Source organism: Macaca thibetana, chromosome 18 (assembly GCF_024542745.1).
Source record: "Macaca thibetana thibetana isolate TM-01 chromosome 18, ASM2454274v1, whole genome shotgun sequence".
In the NCBI taxonomy this organism is placed as follows: Eukaryota; Metazoa; Chordata; class Mammalia; order Primates; family Cercopithecidae; genus Macaca; species Macaca thibetana.
In genome coordinates, this window is record NC_065595.1 from 22,499,169 (window position 1) to 22,511,882 (window position 12,714).

Here is a 12,714-nt window from a genome sequence, read left to right on the forward strand (position 1 = left end):
GGCCACCACAGCTGGGAACGTACTGGGTCACACCTAAAGCCAGGACGTCTCAGCCTCAATTAAGGCCCGCAGCCTCGGATATTAACTGGGTATTGCTACTGATTATTCAGGGCTCAGAGGCTCTTTCATCAGCAGGTGATGGACTGCCAGAGCCGGGTCCTTGCCCTGCAAGGCAGCAGGCTCCCTTCTGACCCAGGATGTGTCTAGAAATGTTGTCTGGGAGCTACGGCGTGAAATAGCCTCATGACTCTGCCTGGTGCCCTATCCTACTGTGACTGAGCTGGTATCCAAGATGTAAGACAAGGTTCTCTTTACTCTTCCCTCTCATCAACTCAAGCAGAAGGAAGGGGTCTCTTTTGGAGCAGTGAGGTTGGCAGGGAGCGGCCGCCTAAGCGTTCCGCCGGCTGCTCTGGCTGGTGTCTCAGTAGGTCATGTGCCTGCTAAGTCAACTGCTCCAAGTCCAGCTCAGCGCTAGGACTTGCCTAAGAGTTGTCGTTCATGTTGGCCTACACTGCCTTTCGAGTTTATTTAGAGCCCCAGAGAACTTTGGCCCTCGGTGACGAGGCTTGCGAGAATTCAAGTTCTGACCAAGGTACGGGAGATTTCCCTCTGGCTAGGGCTGGTCTAAATGCTCCCTCTATGGTCTGGCAACAGCTGAGTTCAGCCTGGTTTTGCTTTCTACTGTCTGTAATAGTGCAGCACGGAGTTTAATGCAAAGCCTGGTGCTGGGGTTGGGGGAGGGATGGCATTGGCAATTCAAGACTATCTTTCCTACCCTCTTCAGTCCTTTTTCAACAATATAAAGTTAAAACCAGGTGCTGTGAGTGCCTGATGTTTTGGTTCTTTTAAAGGTGCTTTTTTATTTGTAGAGAGTTGTTAAATTTGAACTTCCTATGGGAGTTACAATTAGCGCAAGCTTCTATTTGGCCATCTTGCTCCTCTCCATATTCGCTATATATATAAGCCAATAGAGGGAAGGAGTGGAATCACAAACATTGCTTTAAAACAGTAATACATGTAAATGAATCCAATTAGAAAACGGTCCAGAATGGGCCAGGCACGGTGGCTCAAGCCTGTAATCCCAGCACTTTGGGAGGCCGAGACGGGCAGATCACAAAGTCAGGAGATCGAGACTATCCTGGCTAATACGGTGAAACCCCGTCTCTACTAAAACATACAAAAAAACTAGCCGGGCGAGGTGGCGGGCGCCTGTAGTCCCAGCTACTCGGGAGGCGGAGGCAGGAGAATGGCGTGAACCCGGGAGGCGGAGCTTGCAGTGAGCTGAGATCCGGCCACTGCACCCCAGCCTGGGTGACAGAGCGAGACTCCATCTCAAAAAAAAAAAAGAAAAGGGTCCAGAATGAAAATGAAGTTTTCCTTCCTGCCTCTTCTGTCCCTCAGTCATGCAGTTTCCTTTCCAAAAAAATACTGCTGGACTGGGCACGGTGGCTCACACCTGTAATCCCAGCACTCTGGGAGGACAAGTCAGGAGGACAGCTTGAGGGCAGCAGTTCAAGTTCAGCCTGGTCTGCAAAGCAAGACCTCATATTTACAAAAATTTTTAAAAATTAGGTGCACTTTTGTCTCAGCTACTCCATAGTTGAGGTGGGAGGATCGCTTGAGCCCAGGAGTTCAGAGGCTGCAGTGAGCTGTGAGCATGCCACTTGCCACTGCACTCCAGCCCAGGTGCCACAATGAGACTTTGTCTTTTAAAAAAATAACAAAAAGAAACTACGGCTACCAGTTTCTCAAAATATATCCTTCCAGAGAGATACACATGCTTGCATGCACAAAGAATGCTTACAAACTTGTTTCGTTATATGCCCATACACATATGCAGAAACATACATGTGCGTATGTGTGTACACATATGCATTCATATTGTGTATGAATTCTGTGCATCACATAGCTGAAAGCACAAGATGGCAGATACCCTTATGCTTTTGCCTCTTAACAGTGTAATTTGGAGGTCATTCCTATCATATTTATGGGGTCACCTCATCGTTTTTTTGCGCACTGCACAGGGTTTTATTGTAATCGTGTTTAACTGGCTACTCCTAGTAGGCATTTATGTTGTTTCTAGTCTTTCTCATAAATAGGGCTGCATTGAAAAGCCCTGCAGTAGGTACGTGGGGGATATTTCCTAGAAAAGCGATTGTTCGCTCAGTGCATATGTGCGTGTTAAATTTTCAGATCTGGCCAAATTGCTCTCCATAAAGGTTACCTCGGAGCGTCTGTGTCTCTGCTCTCTTTTCAACCTAGAATGTCATCCCAACCATTACCATGTGCCAATATTTTGCTATTACAGGGTAAAAACTACTATCTCTGTGAAGAATTGCATTTCTCTTTTAGGAACTTGAGTATCTTCTCACAGGTTTAAGAGTCATTTGAGGCCAGGTGCAGTGGCTCATGTCCTTTATCCCAGAACTTTGGGAGGCCGAGGTGGGCAGATCACCTGAGGTTAGGAGTTCAAGAGCAGTCTGGCCAACATGATGAAACCCGGTCTCTACTAAAAATGCAGAAATTAGCCAGGCGTGATGGTGGGCACCTGTAATCCCAGCTACTCGGGAGACTGAGGCAGGAGAATCTCTTCAACCTGGGAGTCAGAGATTGCAGTGAGCTGAGGTTGCATCATTGCACTCCATCCTCAGCGAGAGCAGCATTTGAATTTCCCTTTGTATGAACTGTCTTTTCATGTCCTTTACCCATTCTCTCTTCAATTATTTCTATTGTTTTTTTTCTTCTTCTTTTGATGTTAGACTTTTTATCTTCTTGTTTTCCTTGTTTGCTGCAGTGTGTACCAACCGGCGCAGCTTCTTGGTTGTTGGTAGGTCTGTAAGCAAGCATTTGGTGCCAGCACAGAGAGGATGAGGGGAGGGCTGCACTCATCTGCTCTTCCAGATGGAAGTGATCAAAGGACGTGGTGATCATGGGAACACTGTGGAGAGCACGTAGCCACATTTAAATATATTGACAACACAACCATTTAGTAGACTCGGGCTGACTTTGAGCCACATGTCACGTGGCAGCTGTTAAAATCATCTCTACATGTACATGGATGGTTTTGATGACACACCCTTGTTAGCTTTGTAGCTTTTAGCTAAAGGGCCATATGGTGAAGGTGCATTTTTTGCTGGTACATTTCTTATTTCTTCTCTTTTCTTTGTCAATATATCCATTCTAGAAAATGAGATGAGCCAGGCACAGTGTGGTGCATGCCTGTAATCCCAGCTGCTCTGAAGGCTGAGGCAGGAGGATCACTTGAGCCCAGGAATTTGAGGCCAGCATAGGCACTGGGCAACATAGTGAGACTCCATCTCTTAAAAAAAAAAAAAAAAAAAAAAAAAAAGGAGAAGAAGAAAAGAACAGAAAAAGAAAAAGTGGCCAGGCATGGTGGCTCAAGCCTGTAATCTCAGCACTTTGGAAGGCCGAGGCAGGTGGACCACCTGAGGTCAGGAGTTTGAGACCAGCCTGATCAATATGGTGAAACCCCATCTCTACTAAAAATACAAAAATTAGCCGGGCATGGTGGTGTGCGCCTGTCGTCCCAGCTACTGGGAAGGCTGAGATAGGAGAATTGCTTGAACCTGGGAGACAGAGGCTGCAGTGAGCGGAGATCGCGCCACTACACTCCACCCTGGACGACAGAGCAAGACTCCTTCTCAAAAAAAAAAAAAGAAAAGAACAAAGAAAAAGAAAGGACAAAAAAGAAAATGGGGCAAGATGCCTATTTTTTCTGTAAATTATCTTTGTAGTCCAAGTGTCCAGTAAAGTTATCTGTTCCAAGCAGACACTTAAAATAAATGTTTGCTCAAAAAGGTCAATTCCTCTGCGTGCTGTTTTGTTGCCCTTCCAAAAGGCATGTGCGTCAGTGCAGCACTTCTTGACTCATGTTAACAGGTGTTCTGTGATTTTTTTAAAAGTGCCTGGGATTATATTAATTTTAGAAAAGCTATTTTAAATATTAAAGCATTTTGAAACATTTAACTTATAAAATACAATCAGTTTATTTGCTACAGGGCTTTCTCACAGCCTTTAATGTACCAGCAAATCCATTGAACTTCCAAGAGAGGGTTGCAACGTGCTGTCTTCTGCAAGTGTGTTTGTCCACAGAACTCTGTTTTCATACTTTCATGGTATCTCATCGAAATACAGCTCAAGCAATTAGCCTAAACTCATAGATGAACCGAGTAGACATCAATTTCTTTGTCCCCTGATTTGTCTGAATTAGGCCAAACAGGGATCTTTAACTGGAAATAGGGTTATTGATTGCTTGACTGCAGTCAGATTTCTAAAATTGAGTAAAAGCGTGTTTGTGGTTCAATTGCAGACGAAGACATACTGGTTACTTTCTCCAGGCTCCCCACAGTATTGGCAGAAGTGTAAAATTAAGAGATCAAGGTCATTTCTGGTAACCCCTCACTGCTCCTACTCGAGGTCAGATGCCAGCCTCTCTGTCTGAATCATCCAAACCAAATTGGCCAGGGATAAGGATATAGTGCTGGGACCAGTCAGAGCTACCACCAGCTGATGGCTTAATTATGAAGCCAATTTACAGAGCCACAAGGGGGATGGACCAGAGGCAGGGTGGGAAAGCTGTTTATGTCCAGCTCCTTGACAGGGCAGTTTCTTCTTTCTGCTTGAGTATTTCTAAAATTGACTTTTAAAAAATCCCTTATTGGCCTTTTCTGTCTTCTTGAAGAATCTTGTCTGTTGTTCTTCTCAGCCTTCCTGAAATTTGGAACAGTGGTTCTGAACAGTGTTCTAGAACACTGGTGGCTGGGATGTGTCACAAGTCATCTGTGAGCTAAAGTAAACCGTGAAAAGTGCATGCATTTGCAAATTACCACCAAATAGAATGGATTCAAGAGTACCTTATATAAGATCTTGTCTACCTACTTTGAGATCTCCTTTTTGAGTGGAAGGCGCTGTTCTGATTGCATACATGATTACAGTGCTTATGAGTGGCTTTATATTTCCATTTTTATTTTCCCTTTTGATAAGATTGCACTTGAGCTACAAAGATACCAGGAACATTTTCATTTGTAATAACACAACTGTTATGATTACCCGATGAAAGGCAGCCAAAATGATGCGAGAAAAATGTTCAATAGTGATATTGTGGCTTTAAAAAAGCAATCAGGTTAACTATTTGCATTCCTCAATAGTCTACACTTGTTACTTTCTTTTTTTTTTTTTTTTTTTTTTTTGAGACAGAGTCTCGCTCTGTCACCCAGGCTGGAGTGCAGCGGCACTATCTCGGCTCACTGCAACCTCTGCCTCCCAGGTTCAAGAGATTCTCCTGCCTCAGCCTTCCAAGTAGCTGGGATTATAGGCATACACCACCACACCCCACTAATTTTTTGTGTTTTTAGTAGAGGTGGGGTTTCACTGTGTTGGCCAGGCTGGTTTTGAATGCCTGACCCCAAGTGATCCACCCTCCTCGGCCTCCCAAAGTGCTAGGATTACAGGCGTGAGCCACCATGCTTGGCCTACACTTGTTACTCTTGCCATATAGTCTGTATTTCCTTTGGAGTAGGAGTCTAGAAAATACATCATTTTGCTGGGCACAGTGGCTCACGCCTGTAATCCCTGGCTCATGCCTGTAATCCCAGCACTTTGGGAGGCCAAGGCGGGCAGATCACCAGGTTAGAAGTTCGAGACCAGACTGGCCAATATGGTGAAACCCCGTCTCCACTAAAAATACAAAAATTAGCCAGGTGTGGTGGCAGGCACCTGTAATCCCAGCTACTCAGGAGGCTGAGGCAGAAGAATTGCTTGAACCCGGGAGGCAGAGGTTGCGGTGAGCCGAGATCACACACTGCACTCCAGTCTGGGTGACAGAGTGAGACTGTCTCAAAGGAAAAAAAAAAAAAAAGGATAATACATTATTTTAAAAGTGAAATATGATATTTTCAAACGTATATATTTTTATTATTATAGTTGTTAAGACTGATATTTTTGTAATTTTTTACTTTCAAGTGTCTTTGAATATATTCCTATCTCCACAAATAGTTGTGCCACATCCATCATTCATTTCTCCTCTCTGCCAATTTGGTGGGGATTCGTCAAAACCTAGTTCACTCCATTATGTGCGTCACTCAAGGGAGCTTCATCCAGCATGCATGTTCATGGAGAACTTGATGCCAAAGAGGTGCTTCCTCGTTTTCTTTCTTTTCTTTTTTCTTTTTTTGAAATGGAGTCTTGCTCTGTTGCCCAGGCTAGAGTGCAGTGGTGCAATCTGAGCTCACTGCAACCTCCACCTCTCGGGTTCAAACAATTCTCCTGTCTCAGCCTCCTGAGGAGATGGGATTACAGGTGCCCACCACTGCACCCGGCTAATTTTTGTATTTTTAGTAGAGACAGGGTTTCATCATCTTGGCCAGGCTGGTCTTGAACTCCTGACCTCGTGATCCACCCACCTTGGCCTCCCAAAGTGCTGGGATTACAGGCGTAAGCCACTGTGCCCGGCCTGCTTCCTCATTTTCTTCCTGATTTATAGTATGCTTGCCTCAGCTTTCATAGCAGCGGCATGCTTATTCCTTCCTCTAGGCATCAAGGTATCAGCAGGATCGATTTCTTCTGAGAGCTACAAGGGAGAGGTCTGTTCTAGCCCTCTCTCCTTGGCTTGCAGATGGCCATTTTCTCCCTGTGACTTCACATTGTCTTCCGTCTATCTCTGTGTCCAAATTTCCCTTTTTGTAAAGGTATCAGTCATGTTGAATTAGGGTCCTCTCTAATGACTTCACTTTCATTTGATTACATCTGCAGTGAGCAGTTTCCTCAAATAAGGTCACATTCTGAGGGATGGAGATTTAGGACTTCAACATTTGAATCTGGGGAAGACACAATTCAACTCATAACAACATGTTAATTTGGTACTTATGAACTTCTCTCCCTTTTTTATAAAGAATGTACATGGCAAGTCAAAGCAAATGATCGCAAGTATCATGGACAACCTCACTTTATGAACACAAAGTTCTTTTGTATTAAGAAGAGTAAATATGCGGTGAGTTGTTAACTTTCTGAATTGTTTTTATTAAAATGCAGTTTCTTCCAGTAGCTGGCATGCTTACTACCTTCTTGCTATACCTGCCTTCTATGTAACCACCTGCCTGGGGCTATTGATAATCATTATTATTTCTATAGAATGTCATTTTTATTGATGTTTATCTTTGGGGTGCGTAGAGGGTGACTTGAAACAAAACAGAATTATGTAGATTGAAATTGTCTCTCTTTTTTAAATTTTAAGCTCTCTAAAAATGTTTTATGAAAGAATATACAATGACGGCACAGAAGCCTCCTGTTTGAAAGTAATGGGTTTCAAAGGAATCTCTTAAGAACTTATCTTCCCCCTCTCTGCCTGGAATGGATTTAGAGATTTTAAACATATTTTCGACTCAGAAATACTTATTACCTTTGGAATGTGATAAAGAATACTTAAAGATTAAACGTGAATTGCAAAAATTAGCCTGGCGCGGTGGCATGTGCCCATGGTCTCAGCTACTCAGGAGGCTGAGGCAGGAGAATCGCTTGAGCCCAGGAGGCAGAGATTTCAGTGAACTGAGATTGTGCCATTGCATTCCTGCCTAGGTGACAGGAGTGAGACCCTGTCTCAATAATAATAAAGTAATAAAGATGTGTGTTTTATTTAAAACAACAGTGTGGGCTTAAAATGTTGTAAGATGGGTGTGTCAGGAGATCGAGACCATTGGCTAGTTCCAAGGGCCTCCATAACAGAGTACCACAACTGGATGGCTTAAAACAACAGAAGTTCACTCTCTCCCGATGCAGGGATCAGAAGTCTGAAATCTCGGTGTTGGTAGGGTTGGCTCCTTCTGGAGCTTCTGCAGGAGAATCTGTTCCCTGCCTCTCCCCTGGCTTCTGGTGGCCACTGGCAATCCTTGGAGTTCCTTGGCTTTCAGATGAAGTCAATGCAATCTCTGCTTCCATCTTCAAGGGGCACTCTTCCTGTGTGTGTCTGTGTGGCAGCTTTCCTCTTATGGGGACCCCAGTCCGAATAAGCACCTCATTAAATTAGAGCCTGTCCTAATCACGTCTGACTTCATCTTGATTGTCTCTGCGAAGATCTTATTTCCAAATAAGATCCCACTCGTAGGTATTAGCGTTAAGACCTGAACATACCTTTTGCAGGACACAATGCAACCCACTACAGTACCTTTTGCTCTTTCTTACGTAGTAGGTCTTCTGTCTCCTCACTTAAATAAAAGCGTCACTTTTCCTGGCTTTTGCCATGTTGTTGTCTACCTTTACCCTGTTTTCTAACAGTCTCCAATGGGTCAAGGAATCTGATAGCGTGATTTATTTGGTCACAGTCTGATGTATGTTTCTTCTTACTGCCTCAGTCATAAGACTCCAAGTAGTCATTGTGAGGCTTGGCTGCTTGGCTAGAATTAAAAGCTTAAACGAAATGTCAGCATCTTTCTTTTCTTTTCTTTTCTTTTTTTCTTTTCTTTTTTTATAAGGCAGAGTTTCACTCTGTCGCACAGGCTGGAGTGCAGTGGGACGATCTGCAACCTCTGCCTCCCGGGTTCAAGTGATTCTCCTGCCTCAGCCTCCCAAGTATCTGGGACTACAGGTGTGCACCACCACGCCTGGCTAATTTTTGTATTTTTAGTACAGATGGGGTTTCACCATGTTGGCCAGGCTGGTATCAAACTGCTAGGCTCAAGTGATCCACCCACCTCGGTCTCCCAAAGTGCTGGGATTATAGGCATGAGCCACCGCACTCAGCCAAAATCCTCAATATCTTTCTGATAGATTATGTTCCTTTGTCACTGTAAGCTGTGGGACTTAGTGATTTTTGCAGATGTGTATACATTGTGATAAATACAGCATCATTTAGAATGACTCTTATTTTTTCCAACAGAATAATGCAATTAAAACATACAAGTACAACGCACTTACCTTTATACCAATGAATCTGTTTGAGCAATTTAAGAGATCAGCCAATATATATTTCCTGGTTCTTCTTATCTTACAGGTAATGCCTTTTGCTATCTTAAATCTGTTTGAATTATAGTGACTCAATAACATTTAAGCTGTAGACACATATAATGCGAATAATCTTGAAAGTGTTTTATATTAGCATCAGGGTTCTGTATATAAAGGAACAGTGCCTCATACACAGAACCAGCTCAATCAGTGCCATATGAACAGGGAAAGGGAGCAAATGGAAATATTATTCTAATTCTGTATTATTAAAAATTTCATGTTATACTGATATTGGTGTTAAAACTGCTATCCCTGAAGTGAATAAAACTAAAATCCAGCCAGGCGCAGTGGCCTACGCCTGTAATCCCCGCACTTTGGGAGGCCGAGGCGAGCAGATCACCTTAGGTGAGGAGTTTGAGGCCAGCCTGGCCAACATGGTGAAACCCCATGTCTACAAAAATACAAAAATTAGCAGGACATGATGGCAGATGCCTGTAATCCCAGCTACTTGGAAGGCTGAGGTGGGAGAATCACTTGAAACTGGGAGGCGGTGGTTGCAGTGAGCCGAGATCATGCCATTGCATTCCAGCCTGGGCCACAGAGCAAGACTCTGTCTCAAAAAAAAAAGAAAAAACAAAAGGCTGGGCGTGGTGGCTCACTCCTGCAATCTCAACACTTTGGGAGGCTGAAGAGGGTGGATCACCTGAAGTCAGTAGCTCGAGACCAGCCTGGCTAACATGGTGAAACCCCGTTTCTACTAAAAATACAAAAAATTAGCCAGGCATGATGGTGCGCGCCTGTAATCCCAGCTACTCAGGAGGCTGAGGCAAGAGAAGCGCTTGAACCCAGGAGGCAGAGGTTGCAGTGAGCTGAGATCCCACCATCACACTCCAGCTTGGACAGCAAGAGCTAAACTCCATCTCAAAAAAAATAAATAAATAAAATCCTTACTTTGTAAAATTATTTGCACCTTAACGTTAAACCTATTTTTGTGCTTGTCTTTTATTATTGTATTTACATGCTGAATTTCCCCCAAAAAAGATCGTTGATTTTTTATTAAAATTTTGGTCATAAATTTCAGTAAGTTATTTTTGTGAACTGTTTTTACATTTTAAAAGGCCTACTTAAATTTTTTTTTTTCCTAATTGTGGCAAAGGATCCAGTTATCCGGAGAGCATGAGTTTAACTGTAATCGAGGGAACTCCACACACACTAGTTAGCGCCAGAATCAACCTTTAGTGTCTGCTGTGCAGATTACAAAGCTCAAGCCCAGAATATACACCTGGTTTCACCAGATTCTTTTTTTTTTTTTTTTTTTTTTTTTTCACTCTTGTTGCCGAGGCTGGAGTGCGGTGGCACCATCTTGGCTCACTGCAACCTCCTCCTCCTTCTCCTGGGTTCAAGCGATTCTCCTGCCTCAGCCCCCTGAGTAGCTGGGATCACAGTTGCCCGCCGCCATGTCCAGCTAATTTTTGTATTTTTAGTAGAGACAGGGTTTCACTATGTTAACCAGGCTAGTCTCAGACTCCTGACTTCAGTTAATCCACCCGCCTCAGCCTCCCCAAGTGCTGGGATTACAGGCATGAGCCACTGTGCCTGGTACTTTACCAGATTCTTTACAGCAAGCGTTGGATTTGGAAAACTTACACCTGCTGGGATTGACCCTCTAAGGTTTTATGAAAATGGGGTAGAATGTGTGTCTAGGTGGGGATGGAGGATGCGTGGAGAGGAGGGAAAAAGAAGAGGCGATACTAAGGAGAAATGGATACGCAATGATTTAGGAAACTGAAAGACCTGCAAGTCAGATAGTAAAGGATGGCCCTGTTATCAAAGGAGATGCTTAGACAGCTGTGTGTAGAGGTTAGCACTGCAAACTCTAAGGTGCAGCTCTATAGGAAGTAGGCCATTTTTCCTTACTTCCTTCTAGCAGGGGAGAGGAGTTTCACATATTCACCATGATATGGGAAGAAGGATCTTTCTGTCTTCCAACTGTACCCCAGTTATCTTCTCTTTTTTTTGAAATGGACTTTCGCTTTTGTTGTCAAGCCTGGAGTGCAATGGTGTGATCTCAGCTCACCACAACCACTGCCTCCCAGGTTCAAGCCATTCTTCTGTCTCAGCTTCCTGAGTAGCTGGGATTACCGGCATGTGCCACCACACCTGGCTAATTTTGTATTTTTAGTAGAGATGGGGTTTCTCTATGTTGGTCAGGCTGGTCTCAAACTTCCAACCTCAGGTGATCTGCCTACCTCGGCCTCCCAAAATGTTGGAATTACAGGCGTGAACCACCACATCTGGCCCAGTTATCTTCTCTTAAGGTCAGCAATCCAAATTAGGGTAACAGTAATAGCCGTAGGTAGCTTCTTAACTTGTGTTGTCACTACACTTAATTCTTCTAGTCTAGAAGGTCAGGCCTGGCGTGACCTCCATTTTGCAGAGAAGAGCTGAGGCCTAGTAAGCTAAAGTAACTTGCTCAAAGTCCCATAAGCCATAAATGGTAGAGCTGACTAAGCCTTGGATCTAGGAGTTGACTTCAAAGCCTGTCATTTTAACCACTACCTTATATAGCCCACTGATCAGGAGGACGGTTATGAAATAACTTTATTAAACTTGTGTCCCAATCTTTATTCAAACTTAGAGGCTATCTTGATGGAGGTAGGGCTTCTTGCAAGGCCATCTCACTTTCTCGGATAGGCCAATAGTGATGATCATGAAGGAAGCACTTTCTTCTAATGCCCTCAGAGATACTCTCCCTAATCCCTCACTTTCAGAGGCAGCTAGTACCTCCTGCCATCTTTGCCTCTAACATGGGATCCTCAGAAACCACTGGCTGAGAAACCTGCAGTGCAGAACCTACTATGCGTGCATTCCTTAAAAATTAAGATGACTTTGGCCAGGCACGGTGGCTCACACCTGTAATGTCAGCACTTTGGGAGGCTGAGGCAGGAAGATTGCCTGAGGTCAGGAGCTCGAGACCAACCTGGCCAACATGGTGAAAACCCATCTCTACTAAAAATACAAAAAAATTAGCCAGGTGCGGTGGCACACACCTGTAATCCCAGCTGCTCAGGAGGCTGAGGCAGGAGAATCACTTGAACCTGGGAGGTGGAGGTTGCAGTGAGCCAAAATTGTGCCACTACACTCCAGCCTGGGTGACAGAGGGAGACTCCATCTCAAAAAAAAAAGTTAAGACGAGACTTTTCCTTTGCCACTCCTACCCCCTCACCCCCAGTTAAATATAATTTTCACAAAAAATTTAGAGCAACTCTCTTTTAGGTATCATGATACAAAACTTCCTTGGTGTCCAGTTAAGGTCGCAATGAGATGATTTCAGGAGCCACTGCCCTCTAGGCTCTGTTCCAGGTGTCCAGAAGCTAGAGAGAACCACTAGAAGGAGGTTGTCCAGATGCTTAAAGAGCCTTTCCTACACACTCTGCAGGATGTAGACTTATGTGATGACGGAGATGAGACTTGGAATTAGCAAGCTTAGAATTAGCAATAAGTTACCTGTAAGCTTGATATGCCTTCATGGACACACACATAAGCCCTTTTATTCTTTTAGGCAATTCCTCAAATCTCTACCCTGGCTTGGTACACCACACTAGTGCCCCTGCTTCTGGTGCTGGGCGTCACCGCAATCAAAGACCTGGTGGACGATGTGGTGAGGATTTCTCATACAACCTTCTACTCATTGCTTTGAATTGACTTTAAGTTCTCATGCCTTCCTTCTGTATTGAGATGTTTAAAACAGCATTTCCC

General features: G+C 44.0%; 1 protein-coding gene across 3 annotated transcripts in view; it reads left to right on the forward strand.

The window, feature by feature from the left end:
* Window positions 1–12,714, forward strand: part of ATP8B1 (ATPase phospholipid transporting 8B1) — a 160,405-nt gene that overhangs the window by 89,044 nt on the left and 58,647 nt on the right. For all 3 annotated transcript variants that reach the window (XM_050768030.1, XM_050768031.1, XM_050768032.1), the window contains 3 exons: window positions 6,912–7,009; window positions 8,891–9,004; window positions 12,518–12,616. In XM_050768030.1, coding sequence (XP_050623987.1) covers window positions 6,912–7,009; window positions 8,891–9,004; window positions 12,518–12,616 — 311 coding nt within the window. The remainder of the gene's footprint in view (window positions 1–6,911; window positions 7,010–8,890; window positions 9,005–12,517; window positions 12,617–12,714) is intronic.